The 23,330-nt window shown below is 39.5% G+C and overlaps 1 protein-coding gene across 1 annotated transcript in view; it reads right to left on the bottom strand.

The window, feature by feature from the left end:
• The window catches only part of Phlpp1 (PH domain and leucine rich repeat protein phosphatase 1), a 212,216-nt gene that overhangs the window by 7,688 nt on the left and 181,198 nt on the right, over positions 1-23,330 (bottom strand). Inside the window, exon 14 of the mRNA XM_038349966.1 lies at positions 21,618-21,722. Within this exon, the coding sequence (XP_038205894.1) occupies positions 21,618-21,722 (105 nt within the window). The remainder of the gene's footprint in view (positions 1-21,617; positions 21,723-23,330) is intronic.

Raw genomic sequence — 23,330 nt, 5'->3', positions numbered from 1 at the left:
TTACTGGTTATGCCCTGGAGCTGAAGGAAGAAGACAACAGTGTTGGCTGTGGAAGACCAGGAGGCAGGATCTGCCTCCAATATAAAACCAAGAAGCCAAGCACAGCAGCACATACACATAACTCTAGCACTTGAAAGGCGGAAGTGAGAGAATCAAAAGTTCAAGGCCAGCCTGAACTACATGGCAAGACCCTGCCAACAAATCCCACAAAACAACAGCTAAAGAAGACAGAGCAGAGAAAGAGGACTTGGTAGGAGAGTGGTGGGACAATGTCAGACAGCTTAATGGGACAATGGGGAGGAGGACTCAAAATAACTTTATACATTTGTAGCTACAATCTCAAATCTGATGAAAACTATGAACCTATGGACACAAGAAGGTCAACAAACTACTTATAAGAGAAATAGGGGGAAAACTTAACTGAAGCTCAACAAAAACAAACTACTAAAAAGTAGCATGAAGGTGGGAGGGTGGACTGCGGTGCAAAGCCAGAATTGCAGCGGACTCCCTGTGTAGAAAATGCAGGTGACTAAAGAACAACATCTTCCAGAACTAAGCAGAGAGCAGTCTAGATTTCCAGTGAACGACCTGTGGAATAATCTTTTTGTACACTGTGAGGATGTGTTACTCAGAATGGTTTAATAAAAAGCTGAATGGCCAATAGGTAGGCGGGATTCTCGGTGTAAAGAGAACACTGGAAAGAAGGCTGAATTGTCAGCCAGATGGAGAGGAAGCAACATGTGGCATACAGAGTAAAGGTAACTGAGCCACATAAAAGAATACAGATTAAAAGATACAGGTTAATTTAAGTTGTAAGAGCTAGTTAGTAACAAGCCTAAACTATGGCTAAGTTTTTATAGTAAGAAGTTTCTGTGTTGTGCTTTGGTAGCTGCCAGGAGGGACAGAAAAATCCACCTACATATGGTGACCAATGTCAAGCCACATTTATCCACATAAGACCCAAGAAGGCTTAAAAAAGTTTCTAAACACACAAAAATGGAGCCAAACATGACTTCCTGGTCTCGTGTCTCTCATGCCAGCTGCAGTAGAGACCCGTCTCCTGGAGGTGCTCCCTCATGCCGGCTGTAGTACAGAGACACGTCTCCTGGAGGTGCTCCCTCGTGCCTGCTGCAGTACAGAGACACGTCTCAAGGAGGTGCTCCCTCGTGCCTGCTGCAGTACAGAGACACGTCTCCTGGAGGTGCTCCCTTGTGCCAGCTTCACTACAGAGACACGTCTCCTGGAGGTGCTCCCTTGTGCCAGCTACAGTAGAGACATGTCTCCTGTAGGTGCTCCCTCATGCCTGCTGCAGTACAGAGACACGTCTCCTGGAGGTGCTCCCTCGTGCCAGCTGCAGTACAGAGACACATCTGGAGGTGCTCCCATGTGCCAGCTGCAGTAGAGACATGTCTCCTGTAGGTGCTCCCTCATGCCTGCTGCAGTACAGAGACACGTCTCCTGGAGGTGCTCCCTCGTGCTGGCTGCAGTACAGAGACACATCTCCTAGAGGTGCCAGTGTGCGTGAGCTGCCAGTGCACCAAGAACTAAGCCGCAAAGCAGGTTTAAGGTTTTGCTCAGGTAGACAGAAAAGGTTACAAATATGCAGTAAAGCTGGTTCAGATGGAAAAAAAAAAGTCTAACAGATTACAGTGTGTATAACAATGTGTGTAGGCTTAAGATAAAAAAAGGGTATAGACACTCATAGAAAAATATAGTTTAAAAAATAAAGTAAAATTTTCAAAGAAAGAGTAAAGTAAAATTAAAAACTAAGTCACATAAGAATTGAAAATACACAGGGAGTCTGGATCCTATATGGTGTCTTGTTAACTTCGAATTTTTAAATGCACATGTACATAAAATAATAGATGCTGAAAGACACTGAATTATAGAAAATGCTAAATTAAACCAACCTATATATTTTAAAAATATCTTAATTCAAAATGAAAATTGGATAATGTGTTGCCTTGGGAAAGACTACAGGGCAGGTGGTGTGTAAGCTGATCGCTTGATATGGGAATAACAGTGAGATAAGATGAGACATGATAAATTTTATTAGCTACAGAATCCTCATGACTTATTATTACATGCCATCCTTTCATATGGCATGATAGAGATACATATTACAGTTTAATTATACAGTCCAAACACACTTATAAAGTTTACAGTTGTCTTTTACTTGCTCAAACATAAAACAAAATGTCATCTTCAACTGACTTGTGCACACCACACATTCCATACTTGTGTTAATGCAGATATACATGCTACCTTTAAAAGTTTATGTATTTTCAGAACAAGGGGACTAGACACCAATGAAAACAACGGGTGGCCCTGGTGATCCAGTCTCTCAGAGTTCCTCTGTTGTAGGTTCCTCAGAGTTCTGCATCCAGAACAACTTCAAAGCTTTTGACCGAGATGGTCAAGACTCACAGAGTACTCTAGTCAGGACTTCAGATAAACCTTACACTTTCCTGTTGCACAAAGACTGGACAACAAATAATATAGCTAACTTATCCCAGGACTTGACCATTATCCCAATATTTCCAGGGTCTCCTATAAATGCTAGTGCCCTCGGACAATAGGAAACAGTCTAGAGAACACAACGCCCACATTCCCAAGAGGCAGGTGGGTGGGTTTTGGTCATTTGATGGATTACAGATGCTTCTCATCATTTTGGAGGGTTGGTTACAAACTGTTATTGGTCATGGTCAGGAAAAACGCTAAGCAAAAGAGTTAAATTCAATGATAGAACAAAAGGGTCGATTGTTGAGTTTACTTCTGAACAACCAATAGTCTCAAATATTTTACACTGGTATGGGTTTTGGTTACTGATACAAATTTAAAGTTATTTTTGTTTTACTATATATATGTTTCTATTCTTGTTTAAGGTATTGTACCTGTATAGCTATTTAAAAAATGCAACAAAGTTTTAGTTCTTAAAAACTATTTAGAATAATAAAGAAATACAGGCTAATAGTAATCTATAACAATCAAAATTATGTTAGGTATGTTTTCATGGCTGTATAGAGATATATTTTAGACAGATAGGTAATCTTCAAACACTTCAAAGACCTATACAAGCTGGCATTTAAAATGTTTTAATAACATAAGGCTTTTCATGACAGTGAGACACATTTAATTATGGTAGCATCAATTTATTTCAAAAAGGATAATGGGTATTAAAGAACCTCCATATGGAGTTTTCTTTGTATCAAAAGCTAGTGATTTGAGCAAGAAACTGCCCTTGCCTTGACTGCTAACAGTATGCTGTCAAAACTGGACTGGCAGGACACAAAGAAAGACTGCCAACTGTAGAAGGAAGCGGAGGGGCTGTGTCCCGCCACCCGCCCGCCGGCTAGCTTTACACCCGAAATAATTACATGGAAACTATATTCTTTTAAACACTGCCTGGCCCATTATCTGTAGCCTCTTATTGGTTAATTCTCACATCTTCTTTTAACCCATATTTAGTAATCTGTGTAGCACCACAAGGTGTGGCTTACCAGGAGAGATCTTAACCTGCGTCCATCTCGGAGAGGAGAAGCATGGCAGCTGCATATAGTGACTGCCTGAAGCATCTCCCCAACTCCTGCTACCCAGCATTCTGTTCTGTCTACTCTGCCTACCTAATTTTCTGTTCTCTTAAAGGGCCAACGCAGTTTTCTTTATTAATTAACCAATGAAAGTATCATAGATAGCTCTCCTCCATCAGCCAACTTTGCCAAGACAGGGCATATCAGTCCTTCAAAAATTTCTGCTTCACAGAAAGGTCTCTCAGATATTATAGGCCTGTAGGGCAAAGATAGATGCCCTAAGGTAGATGGAAGTTTCAGTCCCACCTGGTCCCACAGCCATTCAGTCCTAAAGAAACACAGAAGCTTATATTAATTATAAATGGTTTGGCCTGTTAGCTCAGGCTTATTATTAACTAGCTCTTACAACTTAAATTAACCTGTAATTCTTACCTATGGTTAGTCACATGGCTTGGTACCTTTTATCAGTGAGGCATTCTCACTATGCTTCTTCTGTGTCTACCTGGTGACTGCAGACTGAGATTTTCTTCTTCCCATAATTCTCCTAATCTGGTTGCCCCCACGTATACTTCCTGCCTGGCTTCTTGTCAATCAGTGTTTTATTAAACCAATATAAGTAACAAATATTTACAGGGTACAAGAGCATTTCCCACAGCACCCTAATGTTATAGAGAAACTTTGGGTTATTGTCCAGGCAGCCAGATGTCTCTGTCATTTTGGAAGTAGTATACACTGAACTTTTATTTATTTACTGTTTATTCAGATAATATTATATCCTTCTGCGGTCTCTGATGGAGTTGAAGACAAGATAGTTATAGTTTTCCTTAGTAATGATAAAAGGCCAATCAGTTAAAGAACTTTGGACTCACCAAAATAGGATGAATAATGAAGTATTTCATCCCAAATTACAAAATAAAAAAGGACTGGACATTGTGAGTGTAATTCTTACCTGATAATTGTTCTTATTATACATAGTTTTAATATGTCAGAATTAAATCCTTTCTTTTATATTCAGACAAAAAGGGGGAAATGCTGTAGAATAATCTTTTTGTACACTGTTAAGATGTGTCTTTGTCAAGGCACATTCTTATTGGTTTAACAAAAAAATGACATGGTCATCAGCTAGGCAGGAAGCATAGGCAGGACAGTAAGACACAGAGGGAACAAGATATGCAAGAAGACAGGTAAATGCCATGAGTCACATGGCAACAAGTAGATGAATAGAAATGGGTTAACTTAAGTTATAAGAGCTAGTGGGACAAGCCTAGATATCAGCTGAGGTTTCATAATTAATAAAAGTCTCTGTGTCATGACTTAGGAGCTAGATGGCAGGACAGAAAAATCCGCCTACACAAAACAGCCCGGAAAAGTTAAAACTGATGACATTTCAGATGTACAACAAAAAGGACTTCCCACTTGAAGATTTTACTGTAAGAAATACAAAAGGAGACCTGATCTCTATAGAACAATGAAGTACACCACAAAGAACAGTGAGAAAGACATGTTTTACTGCCACAATGGTAGTGTGGCACCTACCACACGAAGACAAGAAACGCTGTTCAAACCCACAGTAAATATGATGATGGTCTCTTCCCTGGCCACTACCTGGCTCTGAATGTCTAGAATACTGATGCTGAGAAATACTACTTGAGAAAGCAGAACACTAAGCTAATAATACTAAAAGCATATTTTTGAATTTCATAACAAATGCAGAAGTAAAACGCAAAGCAACAAGTACAAAGGCAGAGGCAGAAGTTGAGATGTTCCTAAGATTCTTTATGAAGTGATACAGAATTAGAGGTAAGCTGCAATAACTAAAAGATTATACTATAAAGCCTAAGCAGTATACACACACACTCACAAACATACACACACACCCTACACAGTACACACACACACATGCTCACAAACACACACATACCCTAAGCAGCGTGTACACACACACACACACACACACACACACACACACACACACACTCTAAGTGACACACACTGTAAGCAACACACATATATTCACACATGCATGTAGGTAAACACACAACTGAAACAAGGAAGATAACATGAAAAATGGGATAAAAACATTTAACCCAAGAAAATTATGAAAAAGAAAAAGAAAAACTAAGATTTTTTTAAAGAAAGCAAACAAAGATAAAAAATAAGTTGAAATTTAAACTTAACATATTTTCATTAGATACAAGTAGGAGATCTAAAACTACCTACCAAAAACAGAAAAATCAAATGGGGGTGGTGGAGAGAAGCAAGATGTGACTATATGCTGCTTATAAAAAAAGAACATTTTTAATTTACATAGAGGCAAATAGGCAAAAGTAAGAAGATAAACACCAGCATATCACCTTCTAGCCACTGATACCTAGAAACGCTGGCTACCTGAACCCCAGAGGCACACACAGCTGTGACCCAAGTCTAGCCTCCACTGTCCTTCACTAGTCTCACCCACCCCAGCCCTGGAGCAGCTAGTTGCAGGGATCCTCCCACCTACCCTGCTGTATCACACCTGCCTCTCCAGACACTTTCTCTGTCCTACCAGCAGGAGCCCCTCTTCCGACCACACCTCCACTCCCTGGGAACCCTGCCTCTTGGTGTGGACAGGATCACCTATCTTTTCCCATAGCCATTCTCAGCCTTTTCTTCTTCCCATCTCTAGTACACTCCGTCACCCATGGACTTGCAGAAGCACTCTATGCCAGAGAACCCACAGCCACACTTTCCTAAGGTCCAGAGAGGGAAGCAGAAACCAGGGATGGAACATCAGTCCAACAAAGGCAAGACCAAACATCTGTACCTAGAATTGCTTCAATCATCCTAACTCCAGATGCTGAGATACCAGTGCAAAACACAGGAAGAGCACATGTGCTCCCACCAGGGCTCAGCAACCCTGCTAAACAGGCCCTGGGAAATGAAGCATAAGACAATAACTTAAAAATAGCTACTGTGAACAAGTTAAGGGTCCTTAGAGAGGATGCTAAAAAAAAAAAAAAAAAAAAAAAAAACTGCCCAATGAACTATGAAAATACACAGTGGAACGAAATAATGAAAACATTCAAGACATGACAGTAGAAGTAGAATCACTAAAGAGAACTCAAATTGAAATAAAACTGGAAATGAAAAATGCAGAGAAAGAAGCCAAAATAGTTTTATTTGCAGACGATACAGTTTTATATATATGTGTGTGTGTGTGTGTGTGTGTGTGTGTGTATGACCCTTAAAATCTACCAGGAAACTTCTACAGATGAGAAACACTTTCAACAGTGTAGCAGGAACACACAGCAATCAGTTGCCTTTCTATACACAAACGACAAACAATGAAAAAGAAATCAGGGAAATACCTTTGGGAAAGGCTTATACAATAAAAACTTTAGGGCCTTGGAGAAAAAATGTGAATAAAATCTAAGGAGATGGAAGGATCTCCTGTGCTCATGGAGTGAATAATATTTTGAAAATGGCCATCCTTCTAAAGGCAGTCTACAGATTTAACACAATCCCAATTAAATTTCTGACACAATTCTTCACAGAAATTAAAAAAAAACAATTTTCAGTTTCATATATAAACTCAAAAATAGTTAAAACAATCTTGAATAATAAAAGAACCATTGGAAGCATCATCATCCCATATTTCAAGTTGCTCTACACAACTACAGCAATAAAATTAGCACAGTATTGGAATAAAAAGACACAGTGATCAACAGAATTAATTGAAGACCCAGACGTAAGTTCATGCACCAGTGGATGCCAGAGGGTTTTTTGTTGTTGTTTGTTTGTTTTGTTTTTTGACAACCCAAAAGTACACACTGGTGTTGCGGGAGCTCCTTCTGCTCCTTCAGCCAATAGCCGCTGAGATACCAGCCCATTGGGACGTGGTCTCTCTTTTTTAAAATGTGGCCACTTCCCTCAGCTCACTCTCTGGCTTCCGGCTCCGCTTCTGACGACTAGGCTCCCTTCCTGATTGCGCAGAGGGCTGTTGTCTGGGACGGTGATCTGTAAGTTTTTTCCCCTTTAAATAAATAACCATTCTATTAATCATAATTCCAAACTGGTGTGGGATTGTTTGTGATTTACACCATCATCTGGCACCCAATGTTTGGTTTTAGGACCCCTCCTTTCCCCGCTCGGCTGCCTGCCGCCAGCACGGCTTGGCGCAAGCCCTCCCTCCCTCAGCGGTGCCCTGTGCCTTGTGCGTGGAGACAGCGTTTAATGTAAATTACACACAGTGGCTTTTCATGCTGAAATTCTTTATATTTTCTCTTTACTTGCCTCAGATTGACTCCAAGTCCCCATGCACCCTATCATTTGCCTCCCCACGTGGATTTAAACTCCACAGGCCCGCACAGTCTCTGCCCGCCTGGCCTTCTCTTCTGAGACGCTTTTAAATCTCCCTTGCAAGGGCAGCGCTTGGGTGGCACAAACCAGCGTGCAGGCTGCAGGCGGTTGCTGAAAAAACTGCAACCCCTCAGGGCGACTCTGTCACATGGAGGCCATACACAGCTGAGGCTTCCAGGTTGCTCTTCTTTTCCCTTGGATTCTGGGTTTCTAGTTCTGTGTATGGAATTGATTTAATTACATTTTCTTTGTTGAGTAACTCGCATTTCCCAGTTTTTAACAAATGCTAAGGCAGACACTGAAACAGGACCCCGTTTTAGTCAACTTTGCAGCGGTTCTAGTTGCGACTCTGCAACAGCACCACCGGCTGGATAATAGGTAATATGGCAGTTTTCGTTTCCAACTGTTTTGTTTATTAATACATTGGACTATATCATGCAAGGTTTTTATGATTATGGGGATACCTTAATTTGCTTGTTACTAGGTTTCAGTTTTATTTTCCATATTCTATCATTAAGGAAGAATAAGGCACTCGTAAGAACGATACAATCTCTACGGACTAATAATGAACAACTAGTAGAAAGGATTAAAATTATTGAAAATCAGAGGTTATCTGAACAAGTGGATACTATGATAGACAAAATTGACTCCATATACAAGGGTACTAGGAAGTTACCTGAAAGGGTTCAGGCTGTTGAATTTGATGTTCAGACGTTATCACAAAGTTTTGATAAGATAACAGACAGAATGTACCTCCAAGATGGGAATCTACATAATATACAAGAAAAGTTTAAAGAGGACATATTATCTTTGAAGGAAAAAATTAAAACGTTGGAAACACAAGTACAGAATAGAGACCAAAAATTTGATACCTTAGTGAAATCACTAGAAACACATACAGGTCAGGAGATTCAGGATTTAAGAGAGATGATGATAAAAAGATTTGAAAAGATTGAAGAACTTATTGGAGCTGGTGAACAGAGTAAGGAGGCACAAGGACAGGATATAATGCCACCACCAGCTATTAGAACTGGCTTACCCAGGGTTTTAGTGACATACCCTGTAATTAATTCTGACAAAGCATCAACTTCCAAAGGCTCAAAGGGAGTCAAAGATGCTAGATGGAAGCCAATAGAACTGAATGATCTAAAAGAAATTAAGCAGGCTGTTGTTAATTATGGCTTGCACTCTGCATTTGTTAAGGAAATGATAAAGACTTGGGCCTTTAATGTCAGAGCTACCCCCCATGATTTCTCTCAGTTAGTGTCTGCAGTTTTAGATGATGGACCTTCCTTGATGTTTGGAATTTATTTCAGAGAAGAATCCAAACATATGGAACAGCAAGGAAGAGCAAAAGGTGTGGAGGTTTCCCAAGATCAAATTCTTGGTGTAGGAGCATATGCTGATCCACAGGTCCAAGCTCTTTACGACGAAGAAGTATTATGTCTATGTCATCAAGCAGCCTTAAATGCTTGGAATAGGATACAAGATAAAGCAAAAAGGGTCGAATCATATACCAGGATTAGGCAGGGACAGAGAGAACCCTTTATTGACTTTTTGCAAAGATTAATTAAGGCTCTGGACATAGGGGTAACAGACCCAGAAGCTAGACGAATACTTCTTGAATCTCTAGCTTTTGAAAATGCAAATGTAGATTGCAAAAAGGTAATTGGACCTTTAAAGTCTAGATCAGCACCTATGGATGAATGGATTCAGCATACGATGAATGTTGAGACGTTTAGCTATAATGATGAATCTTGGGTAGGAGAAGCAATTTCCAAAGCAATGAGGAGACATCAAACTGCCATGTGTTTTAATTGTGGTAAATTAGGGCATCTGCAAAGGGATTGCAGACAAAGAACTTCTAGGAATAATATCTCCTCTGGGAATGACAAAAATAGGAGACCTTGGCCTTCAGGTATATGTAGGAGATGTGGTAAAGGCCGACATTGGTCCAACGAATGCAGGTCAACAACAGACAGACAAGGAAACCCGATACCATCGGGAAACCCCTTGAGGGGCCTCTCGCAGGCCCCCAAGCCAACAGTGGCCCAGTCATTCCCAGTCACAGTGGAGAACGTGCCTCACCAAGAAAACTAAAAGCTCCAATTTCTGCTGTAAAAAGTAATACTGGTCTAAATGATGAATTACATGTGGAGGACGAGTCAAAAAATCCAGTAGGACAGAGTAAACGTATATTTTGGCAGACTTCTATTAATGATCAAAGACCAAAGCTAAGAGTCTGTATAAATGGCATTTTTATTGAAGGCTTATTAGACACAGGTGCGGATGTAAGTATCATTACTCCAGAATCTTGGCATCCGAATTGGCCTCTTCAAGAGGTAGATGTTCAGTTCCTGGGAATTGGAACCCTGTCTCGTGTAAAACAAAGCACAAGATGGGTCGAATGCATAGGGCCTGAAGGGCAAATAGGAAGACTAAGGCCATATATAGCCAATATTGCAATAAATTTATGGGGCCGTGACCTGCTACAACAATGGAATACCCTGATTAACATTCCTGCAGTCTCAGGAACTCATAATTCTGGGAAGGATGTAATAAAGTACCATGCACAAAGGTCACCAGCCATTCAGGCTGTACAAGAATATAAAGCAACTAACAAACCTTTAGAGGTACCAACAGCCCTACCTTTAAAATGGCTAACTGAGAAGCCAATATGGGTTAAACAGTGGCCTTTAGCTGAAGATAAATTACAGGCATTGGAACAGCTGGTACAAGAGCAACTAGATGCTCACCATATTGAGGAATCAACCAGCCCTTGGAATTCTCCTGTGTTTGTTGTAAAAAAAGAAATCTGGTAAATGGAGAATGGTGACAGATCTAAGAGCTGTCAACAAGGTAATTCAACCTATGCGCCCACTACAATCTGGAATTCCTTTGCCTTCTCTATTACCAAAAGGATGGACTCTTATAGTTATTGATTTGAAAGATTATTTTTTCACTATACCTTTACAAGAAAAGGATAGAGAAAAATTTGCCTTCACAGTGCCTACTTATAATAATTCTCAGCCTACTAAGAGATATCAATGGACTGTCCTCCCACAGGGGATGCTCAATAGTCCCACATTGTGCCAATATTTTGTAAGTAAGCCATTGGAAATAATTCGTAAACAATTTCCCAAGTCAATAATTTATCATTATATGGATGACATTTTGCTATCTGATTCAAATAAAGATACTTTAGAAAGGATGTTTGAAGAAGTAAAGAAAGTCTTGCCTAAATGGGGATTACAAATTGCCCCTGAAAAAATTCAAAGAGGAAATTCTATTAATTACCTAGGTTACAGAATAGGGTAAGAGAAAATTAAAACGCAAAAGGCACAAATTAGGAGAGACAGGTTACAGACTCTTAATGACTTCCAAAGATTGTCAGGAGACATTTCCAGTCTACGACCAGCTGTTGGGATAACACCTGATCTAATAGTTCATTTAAATAAAACCTTAGATGGTGATAAAGATTTGAATAGTCCCAGAAAACTGACAGCTGAAGCAGAAAAGGAACTGACAATGATTGAGGAAAAATTACAGGAGGCACATATGGATAGGGTGAACCCAAATCTTAGCTGCATCCTAGTCATATTGCCTTCCAGAATTTCTCCTACAGGGATTTTAATGCAGAGGGAAGGTAATATTTTAGAGTAGATATTTATGCCTAATAAACCAAGTAAAAACTTAAAAACTTATGTGGAAAAAGTCTCTGAATTAATTATAAAAGGTAAGCTGAGACTTCGTCAACTAGCAGGTATAGACCCAGCAGAAATTATAGTGCCTTTTACTACTGAGGAAATAAAGTTATGGGAAGACAATGAACCATGGCAAAGAGCTTGTGCTAATTTTTTGGGAGAAATTAAAAGCAACTATCCCAAAAGTGATAGACTTAACCTCATAAAGAGAAGTTCTTGGATTCTTCCTAGTATTGTACGTGATGCTCCAATAACTGGAGCCCGTACGTTTTATACTGATGCAAATAAATCAGGGGAAGCTGGTTACAAGTCAGATGAATTGAGTAAGGTGGAACAAAGCCCTTATAATTCTGTCCAAAAGGCAGAATTATACGCCATTCTTATGGTGCTAAGGGACTTTAAAGAACCTCTTAATATAGTTACAGATTCACAATATGAAGAAAGAGTTATCTTTCATATTGAAACTGCTGAATTTATTCCAGATGACACAGAGTTGACTTCATTGTTTATCCAGGTACAAGATATAATTAGGAATAGGCTTTGTCCAATGTACATAACACACATCCGGTCCCATACGGGTCTGCCTGGTCCTCTAGCACAAGGTAATGCTGAGATTGATCAATTATTGATTGGAAGTGTATTGAAGGCCTCAGAATTTCATAAAAAGCATCATGTCAATAGTAAAGGCCTAAAGAAAGAATTTTCCATTACATGGCAACAAGCTAAGGACATTATAAAGAGATGTCCTACTTGTTCTTTCTATAATCAAACACCGTTGCCTGCAGGGAGTAACCCAAAGGGTACTCAAAGGAATGAAATCTGGCAAATGGATGTGTTTCACTTTATGGAATTTGGTATATTAAAATATGTACACCACACCATAGACACGTATTCAGGTTTTCAATGGGCTACTGCCCTGAGCTCAGAAAAGGCCGATTCAGTAATCACACATTTATTAGAAGTTATGGCCATCATGGGTATACCTGCACAAATAAAGACAGACAATGGTCCAGCATATGTATCTAAGAAAATGAAATGCTTTTTTGATTATTATAATATAAAACACATTACAGGTATACCAAATAATCCTACAGGTCAGGCAGTTATAGAAAGATCAAATCGTACTATAAAGGATATGCTGAACAAACAAAAAGGGACGGAAAATACCCCCAGAAATAGATTGCATAATGCTTTATTAACCTTGAATTTTCTTAACGCTAATGAGAAAGGAACAACAGCGGCAGAAAGACATTGGATAATGGAAAAATCTGCTGAACTAAATCAACCAATTTATTTCAAAGATGTGCTGACCTCTCAATGGAAGCCAGGAGATGTGCTACATTGGGGAAGGGGTTTTGCTCTTGTTTCCACAGGAGAAGAAAAATTGTGGATACCATCAAAATTAATAAAGGTTCGATTTGAAGAGGAGAAACCTCTTGGGAAGGTGAAATGACAGCTCATCCACAATGATGATATTCATACAGGTGGTAAGAAAACATATAGAATGGGGGCAGGGTTCTGTTCTTATCTCCACAGGTAAACATTCATCTTTGAAAAATTCAAGGGACCCTGGATGTTTGAATACTGACAGATAGGGATTATCAAGAAAACTGAATGGATTCTGTAAGTAGAATATACTAAATCATATTTCTAAATTTATAGAGCTGGTTTTGGAGTTGGACTCTGGCTCAGTTTCTCTCTAATTCCAAGCCTGTTGTTAAGAGAAAACCCAGAGTTTCTGGAGTTTCTGTCTCATGTCAAGAGCCATGATATGGGACAGAAAGAAATATGAGTTTAGAAAACATCTTTGCTTTTCTTCATACCTCTCATACTTTTCATTGAACATATCATGTCTTTCATTGAATATATGTATGTCTGTATATGTCTATATGATTAATGTTTGAGCTTTTCACAATGAACAATGAGTTTTTCCTGCAGTGACATTTGAAGTTTCCAGGAAGAAGATGGGGCCCCATAATAACAACTCCACCTGGTTGATATGACGTCATGATACTGATAGTGCTACTACAAGACTACAAGACCTGTTTTGGGTACCAGCTGCACAAGACAGTTCCAACTTGGTTATCCGAAATGGTGCACATCTTGTACAACATTCTGGCCAGACCTACACAAAATACTCAGAGACTATTTGCAATTTTAAAAGATATTGATCTTGGAATTTAATCATTTTACTTTTACAGGATCCCCCAGAAAGACGTCGCCCCCATGACAGCTGGAAGTAATTCTAGAGGACGACGTCCCCTTTCCCCGTAAAGTTTGTCCTTGGGTTTAGGGACATTATTTAAGGGTTGATTATAATTAGTATATGGTTGAGGGTTTGGGGGTTGGGGGAGGAATTTTATAAGCTCAGGGATCTTTTTGAAAAAAAAAAAAGAGGGATAATTGGATGATGGGATAATAGATTTGTAATTGTGAGTTACTGTTTTTAGACAAATAATTTGGTATCAATTCTTGTATATTGATACAAAGTTAAATTATATTGACTATTGTATGCATGCATGTTTCTACCTCTGTTTAAAACATTTATGTATTGCTATATATTGTATTGATATATATATTGTATGTATTTACCATATTGCATTGTATATTTGTACATTGTTTATATTTGGAGGTCATATTGTCCTCATTTATTGCACAGTTGTTTATTGTCTTAGTCTTTAAGTTAGATAGGTATTGAGAATTATATAGATCAGTAGTCACCTATGTTTGTCATTTATAATTAGACTAATCAGGTTCGTTAGATAAATAGAGATTATACCCAGAATAGATAATCTTCAACCTTTTCAAAGAGCTGTAGAAAATGGCCTTTAATTTAACTCAAGAGTTCCATGGTAGACAAATAATTTGGTAGTGAGACACAATTGCTCCTGGCAACACCAATCTATTCCCGAGAGAATGTTGAGCACCAAAGACACTCCACGTGGAGCCTTTCTTCTTGGCAGAACTGGCCTTTGGGCAAAGAAATGCCCATACCTCAACCACTGAAAATTCCAAAATTCCAAACCCAATGGCTGGAATTCATTTAAACATTTAAAGAGGATCTAAAATCCATTCTATACAAACTTCAAAAAATTTCCAGCTCATTCTATAAGTCCAACATCACTGTGACATCAAAAATAAGCAAAGTCATGAGAAAGTATGTATCAATATTCATCTTGGAACACAGACATACTCAACAACTTACCAGCAAACTCAACTCCATAGCATATAAAAAGTATTAATATATCATAACCATGTGGAACTTATCATAAAATACCAGCCAAGTTAAAAATAATCAAAGCTGGAGAGTTAAGAATGCTTTTGGAGACGACTGGAGTTTATTTGCCACCAACTACATCTGGTGGCTCAGAACCCTTAGAATTGCAGCTCCAGGGGAATCTGATGACTCTGTACTTGGCACCTACACTCATGTGCACATAGCCACCACATAGAGACAGGCACACACAGACCCTTGAGTAGGGTATGGTGGCACACACCCTTTAATCCCAGTACCTTTGAGGTAAGCAGTCAACAGATTCCTGTTAGTTCAAGACCAGTCAGCCAGAACTATATAGTGAGATTATTGTTTTAGACAGTATAATAATAATAATCAATGAAGTTCACCATATCAGAGTCAAAATAGAAAAATATGATAATCTCTCTTATATATAGCAAAAGCCTTTGACAAAGCATGCTATCCGCCTACTCGCCCACCTCCAATCGGTTTGATCAACTGTCTCAAGCCCCACCCCTACTGAGGAGACACTGGCAGTGGACACTTGCTGGGGAGGGAGCATCACTGCTTCTTGAGAGTGCAGCACTGGCAGGTTTCCATGCTCCAGTGCGTACCCCCTACAGATGGCACTAACTGGATTTAATAGCTTGTAAATAAAAATAACAATAGATAGGAAGTAGAGGGAGGTATTGTGAGATATGTAGGAAGCTGGAGAGGAAAATGGAGGGTAGTCCTGATCATACTTCATTTTATACATGTATGACATTCTCAAAAATAAAGAAAAAGTGCTGGAGAGACAGTTCAGCAGCTGGGAGGACTTGCTGCTCTTGCATAGTCTTGAGTTCAAATCCCCACACTCACATGGGGAGTCAAAGTCATTTGTAACTGTGCTTCCAAGGGGATAGCCTCCCTGACCTCTGCATGCACCAGTCATGGATGTGGTTCACACACATACATGTAGGCAAAAACATTCATACACATAAAATAAAACAGATCTACAAAAGAAAGAAATTTTAAAAAGGAACAAACTAGAAATAAAAGGATTTTCTCATACTGCATAAATGGTTATTTTTATCTTGTTTTTTTTTGTCAACTTGACACCAGCCTGGGTCATCTGGAAAAAAGGAGGCCCAACTGAGAAAGTTCTTCCATCAGACTGGCCAGCAGGCAAGTTTATTTTCTTGGTTAAGGACTGATGTGGGAAGTCCCTGCCTGCTGTAGGTAGTGCTCCTGAAGGTTCTGGGTTGTGTAAGGAAACAGGCTGAGGAAGCCACAGAGAGCAAGCCAGTAAGGTAAGGTGAGTTGTGGCCTTGGCTTCAGCTGTCACCTTCAGGTGAGTTCCTGCCCTGACTGACCATCACAAACTGGAACAAACCCTCTCTGCCAAAAGTATCTTAAAAACCCAAAGTAGTTTCTGTAAAATCAGGAATGAGATAGGTTTCTATTCTCTCCACCAAAATTCAATATAGAGCTTCAACTCTATTTACAGCAGCAAGACAAGACAAAGAAACAAAAGTGATACAGACAGGAAAGAAGAGGGGCATCAAACTACCCCTTTATTTGTAGACCATATAACCCACAACAAAACTCTCAGAACTGCCAATGGTTAGCAAGTATACCAAGGAGATTCCCAAGATGCTACGAGAGAAATGCAAATAGCTGATAGTAGCTTAAAATATAAAATATTAAAAGACAATGATAAAACATATAGGAATATATCTACCAGAAGAGTGAAAAAATTCTATAATCAAAATTTTAAGACACTGAAGAGAATGATAAATACAAGATGGAAAGACTACTCACACCCAGGGATTGCAGAATTAGTTTCCTGAAATGGTTGTAGTACAAAAAGAAATTTATAGTTTCATGTAATCCCCATCTACATTCCAGTCATTCTTTACAGAACTGGAGTAAACAATCTTGAAATTCATATAGTTTATGCAATCCTGGACAAATGAGCAATGCTGAGTTAAAAATTGTAGTACCCAACTAATTATTGTAGGATAAACAGCAAAGTCTTTGATAACAGACACATAAATCAAAGGAACAGAATATCGGATCCAGAAATAAACCCACGCAGCTACAGTCACAAAATACATACGTTATTTTTTTAAAACAAAAATATCATTGAGTTCATTTTGTAATGACCAACCATTCCTGGTCATGGGGGTCTACCTTGAAGTGTAGTTAATATCCCCCATTGAGACCCCATTGGAGAAAACTAATATTTCCTTGGCAAGTGAGTATCAACTGCAGATAGCTTCTTGGTTAAGGGTGGGAGTCTGTGTCCACTTCACCCTCTCAGGTGAACCTGAGAGGTTTGAACCTGTGAAGGCCCCACATGTGCAGCCATATAGTGTGGGAGGTCCTTCTGTCTATGTGTTGCTTTTATTAGTTTCAGACAGTGGGATCAGGTCTACTAGGCTTACACAGGCAGGAGAGCATGGCGGATTCGTGCTGCCATACACAGAGATATTTCCAGGCAGTGCAGTGCTCTACATGGCAGATTTAGCTATTACTCAGGTGAAAAGGTTTTATGTGCTGTATGCTAATTCTCAGAGTTAAAATGCTGAGCGCAGCTCCTACCAGACCTGGCAGCAATGGTACGTCTACCATTTTGAAAGTGGAGAGAGGTGGAGCCAGCATCCTGAGTAGCTGCAACCATTTTAAAAGTTCTTCAAGACAGTAAAGAATTATAGATAATGCAATAAGGACAGATTCAGACATAAAAAAAACTCTAAATGGATCACAGTGTTGCATAAATGTATGTAGGCTTGGGAGAGAGAAGAAAATGAGTATAGAGAGTTAAAAAAAAGCAAATTGTTTAAAAAAAGTCTTTAAAGAAACAAAGTACAGACAGTCATAGATTAAAAGGAGTAAAGGAAAAATAAGCCACGTAAAGATGAAATATACACAGAGAGTCTGGATTATGTACATTATTGTGTTTTCTTTGAATTTTTTGACTGTAAAGGAGCTAATTACAGAGAGACATTTCATTGTATGGGTTGCTAAACTAAACCAGCATGTATATTATAAAGGTATCTTGACTTTAAAATTTGAGTCTAAGGATATGTTGCTTTGGAAAAGAGGTTCTTCTCTTGTTTCCATAGAGGATGAGAACCTGTGGATTGCTTCCAGACTGGTGTGGTTTGATGGACCAAGATCACCCTGGAAGGTTGCTGTAAACACTCTCAAAAAATTATTCACTCAGCTGCTGATGGGGATGAACCTAGCATATACGATACACCATGAAAGACCTAATTAACAGCGTCCCCAATCAGCAGAAAACATAAACGACACCCATATTCCCAAATATTGTCTATAAATGTTTGTTTACATTTAAAGGGGGTATGATATAGATATAAATAACTTGTACTGATATGGATCTTGGTTTATTGATACAAATTTAAGGTTGTTATATGTACATGTATTTCTGATCTTGAATAAGGCATTGTTTGTGTAGCTCATTTAAAAATATAATGTATAATTAAATAATATAAGTTAATAGATAATCATCTATAATAGTAAAGCAGTAGTCATGTTAGTTACATTTTCTAGATGTACAGGGATATATTTCAGTTAGACAGGTATTCTTCAACTCTTTCAGAGACCTTCAAAACATGGCATTTAAAATGTTTTAAGAACTTAGGACTTTTCATGACAGTGAAACACATTTGTTCCTGGCAGCACCAATCTACTTCAAGTAAAAGATGGGCATCAAAGAGGCTTCTTATGGAGTTTGCTAGCCATTTGGGCAAGAAACTGCTCTTGCCTGGACTGCTTAACTGGGCATAACAGGACCCACAGAGAAATGACTGCTGAACTTGCCTACAGGTGAGATGGTCCTTTGAGGTTCCTGCTTCATAAAAAGACTCTACTAGACATTCTGCAGGATACAAAAGAAAGTGACTGGCAAACTGCCAATATAGGCAAAACTGTCTTTAAAATTTCCTGCTTCGTGAAAAAGTCTGTTGGATATTATGGGCCAGTAGGCTGAAGATGGATGCCACAATGGTATAGAGGAACTTTAAGTGACTGTCCAGGCAACGAGAAGTCTCTGTCAATTCTAGAGTTTTGGAAGTTGCTTACAATGTACTTCCTGTTTACTTAGGTAATATTATATCGTTCTGGAGTCTTTGATAGAGTTAAAGAATTTATAGTTATAGTTATCCTTAATTATGATAAAAGATAATGTATATATAAATATTGTAATTGTAATTCTTGCTTGATAACTGTTTTGTTATATGTAATTTTACTATGTTAAAGTTAAAGACTTCCTTTTTTGTTTAAACAGAAAAGGGGAAATGTGTGGGAGGTCCTTCTGTCTATGTGTTGCTTTTACTGGTTAATAAATAAAGAAACTGACTTGGCCTATTGATAGGGCAGAATTTAGGTAGGTGGGGAAAACTAAATGGAATGCTGGGAGGAAGAAGGCAGAGTTAGGGAGACACCACGGAGCCGCCAGAGTCAGACATGCCAAATCTTTGCCAGTAAGCCACTGCCACGTGGCAATACACAGATTAATAGAAATGGGTTAAATTAAGATGTAAGAGTTAGCCAATAAGAAGCCAGAGATAATGGGCCAAGCATACAAGTTTCTGCATAATTATTTTGGGGCTGAGCAGCCGGGAACTAACAAGCAACCCCTTGCTTCTACAGCCATAGTCTCTGTGGTCACAAGATTTTTGTCCAAGATGCTGAAAGCATACACTGGAGAAAAAAAAAAATGGTCATCTTCAACAAATGACTCCAGGAAAACAGAACATCCAAATATTGAGGAATTAAACTAAATCCCCATTTTCCCCCTGTACAAAGACAAATTAAAACTTGATCAAAGACCTTAATATAAGGCTTGAAACTCTGAAAGTTCAATTTTATAATCATCTTAAAATTCTATTTTCCCCCATTGGATGGAGTGATGTGTAGTTCTTTCTTATGTACAGGGGGTCCCTCAGATTCCTTTTCTATAGAAGCTTCCCATGTTCTTTGGTCTGAGAAGAAGCCAAAATACCCAGCTCCCTGCTTGGGTTCCTGAGGATCTAAGCCAATACAAGAAGAAAGCATCTTCCACATGGAGACAAGGAGAGACTGAGATGCTCCCTGTCTCCAAGGGAGCAGACAGCTGGCTCCTGGCTCAACCCAATTAAAAAAATAACCCTCAAAATAATGCCCCCAAACTCATGTGATTAGTCCTAGCAATGTTAAAGAGTCAAAAGCTAGGAATAAAATGAGGGTGGGCTACACTGGGTTTGGGGGTTGTTGTTTTTTGATCCAGCTGCAGGTATGTCCACTCTAATAGCTCACAGGCCAGGACGTTTGTCAATTACATACTTTTCTCAACCTTAAGTTAAAAAAATATGCAGGAAAACCAGGTCTAATTGTTGTTTGTTTAACTCACATAAACGGGTAGATGATAAATGTCTTGGAAATAGAAAGCAACCTCGTCCTGGAATTCGTAAGACAGTTTCTCTAGTTTAACATGTAACTGCTTCCACAAGAGGCATCCCAAGTGTCCTGAAGAATATGTCAATCTCTTAATACAATGATAGCACTAAGTGAGAAGAGCCAGAGCTCAGGCAGAACAGGGGTCGCTTAGGTGTTCTGCTAAGTCTCCCGACAGGTAAGAAGGAAGGGACCCATGGCCTTCGTATGCCCAGATAAGGACTCGGCATGGCAGCACAGCCCCACTTTCACGTTCCATGAAGAACACTCAGAAAGCCTGTGGTTTTCAGGTGTCTACACTTCAGAATACCTCAGGAAACTCTAAAACTTTCTGATTAAGTGGGTCTAGGGTAGTGGTGAGGCAGGTGTGAAGGTATGTGTGTCTGTTCATTTTTTTTTTTTTTTCAATTCCCCTGCCTCCACTTTCTGAGTTTGGGGATAACAGGCCTGGATGGGAATGTTGTTTTATCTGATTGGTTCTAATTATACTCAGATTTAATGAGCTTATTACTTCATTTTCCACGTTCTATTCATTCACTATTCTCAACAATGTTCTTATATCTTTGCCAAAGAAATTATGACTATTCTAGTTTGTAGAAGTTTTTGCTTTCCTAATGATTAGTACCTCCTCATACAAATAAGCAAGTCTGATCACCTTGACTATATCTGGGGAAAATCCACATTTGTACTGGAGAGAGGGGTGATCAGACTCAACAATGTTCTTATATCTTTGCCCAAGAAATTATGACTATTCTAGTTTGTAGAAGTTTTTGCTTTCCTAATGATCAGTACCTCCTCATACAAATAAGCAAGTCTGATCACCTTGACTATATCTGGGGAAAATCCACATTTGTACTGGAGAGAGGGGTGACTGGTGAAAGAGGTCAGAAAAAGAAATTCCAATGTGCTACTATTGGTGGCAAGAGAAGCAGATGATGCAACAGGGTATCAAGAACCAAGGCTGCCAAGCTAGGGTAGTCCCCAGGCATATTCCAGTCAGCAGTGAAGTGATCTTGAGTATACACAATTAGCTACTTCTCTCTTGTCAACAGGCTTCCCAGAAAGATAAAGGGGCTTTTCAAAGGAGCAGAGATACATTTCAATACTCAGGCCTTTTCCGAACACTGGAGTCTTACATAGATATAATGTGTCAGTTACATCATATCCTATCAACATCTTTCACAAAGGAGAGTATGTGACCCGGAGCAGGTACCCAACCTGGTGTTTAAACACTGAGGAGTGAATCTCATTCTGGAGAAACACACACTAAGAAACCCCACAGTAGATAATGATGTGTGCCACCAGGTCTCCCACCCAAGGAAGGAAGCAGACACAGGCAGTTTTGGTTCTAAGTTCTACTCAACATACTTGTTTTTCACTCCTGATGCTTCAGTGTAACCATGACTCCATACTGCTGGGGCTCCAGATGCATCTCCTGCTGAAGGTTGGTCAATCTTGAAGCAGCGGATGTTACTAAGGAGAGAAAAGGAAACAGGAATCATTAGGAGCAGTGGAGTATGAACTTTCACCTTTACCTAAGAAGTGAAAACTGTTAGGCCGTTTCCTCTGCTGCATCTACTGTGAATGAAGTATTTATCAGCATCAAGAACCTGCTCCTCAGGGGCTTTAAGTTAACAGTGAGAACAAGGGCACAGACCTGGCATAAGGAAGTTTTCATGGTGACACTAAAGTGTTGTGAGCAGTGAGACCCCAGATCCTGAATTTCTTGTAATCCCCTGATCTGAGTGCCTACAGCTGCTCTGAGCATGAGACCTTCAGGAGTTCCTGATGGCAGAGTGGTTTCTGGTGGGTTTGGCTGGGGCTTGGCTATCTCTATATAATCTACCCCTGAACACAATAAAGGGGGCACTCTTGGGGGAATTCAAGGATGACCCGTGTTGTTGTCTCTCTGTCTGTGTGAGTCTTTGTGTTTTTTAACCTCCTGCCCCTTGCCCAAATCTCGTGAACTGGGTTCAAGCGCACCGAGTGCAGACAGGGGGGCGCGGTGCGCAGCACTAAAGCAGCAATTAGAGACTGGCAGTCTGTACGCTACACGTCCACTCTTCCCTCAGTCTTGGTATGCATAAACACAACTTGGGAAAACAGCAAGACGGTTTAGTTGGCAAAGTAGTAGTGCAAGCTTGAGAACCTGACTTTGGCCTCAGTATCTGCGGAAACAGTTGTAATCCCTTTCACCCTACAAGAACCCGTTAAATTTTCACTAGTGTTCATTTTGGTTGTAGAAATACATGATTGTAATTTCTCCGGAATTAATAAGTTTGGTTAAAGAAAAAGTTCTAAGGGCTGGAGAGGTAGCTCCGAGGGTATAGCAGGCATGGCTGTGAGCACCTGTAACCCTTTGCTGGTTTGGGAAGGGGGCTAGAGACAGGAAGATTTCTGGGGCTTGCTGGTTGCCAGCCTAACTACAGGTTCAATGAGTGTGGCAGAGGTCATCTGAATGCATGTTCAGGTGTGCACATGCCCCCAACACACACACACACACACACACACACACACACACACACACACACCAGAGAGTGGCAGAGCAGGTCATCTGAGTACATGTTCAGGTGTGCACATACCCCTAGCACATACCACTCACACGAGTATACTCTCAGTTACTAGCTATTCACTTTCTTATTTGGTAAACATAGGTGGTATTAATTCTTAATTTCATACTAGGCTATTAAGTCATCTTTTCAACTGTTTCGATCTTATCAATAAAAGAAAGGCAATTGTGGAAAATTCATTTACACTGTATGAATATATGCCACTGTAATTGGCTTAATAAAGAAGCTGACTAACCAATATAGCTGAACAGAATAAGGTTAGGCAGGAAAGCCAAACTGGGAATGCTGGGAGGCAGAAAGGTGGAGTCAAGAGTCACAAGAAAATGCACAGAGAAAGAAGATGGGCATGCCACTCTGAGAAAAGGTACTAAGCCACATGTCAAAGCATAAATAAGAAAAATGGATTAATTTAAATGTAAGAGTTAGCTAGTAACAAGCCTGAGTTATTGGCCGAGCGTTTATAATTAATATTAAACCTTTGTATGGCTACTTGGGAATGTCTTATGAGACA

Source organism: Arvicola amphibius, chromosome 12 (assembly GCF_903992535.2).
Source record: "Arvicola amphibius chromosome 12, mArvAmp1.2, whole genome shotgun sequence".
NCBI classification, from domain to species: Eukaryota; Metazoa; Chordata; class Mammalia; order Rodentia; family Cricetidae; genus Arvicola; species Arvicola amphibius.
The sequence above is the reverse complement of the archived record's forward strand: the minus strand, read 5'-3'. Positions and strand labels throughout refer to the sequence as shown.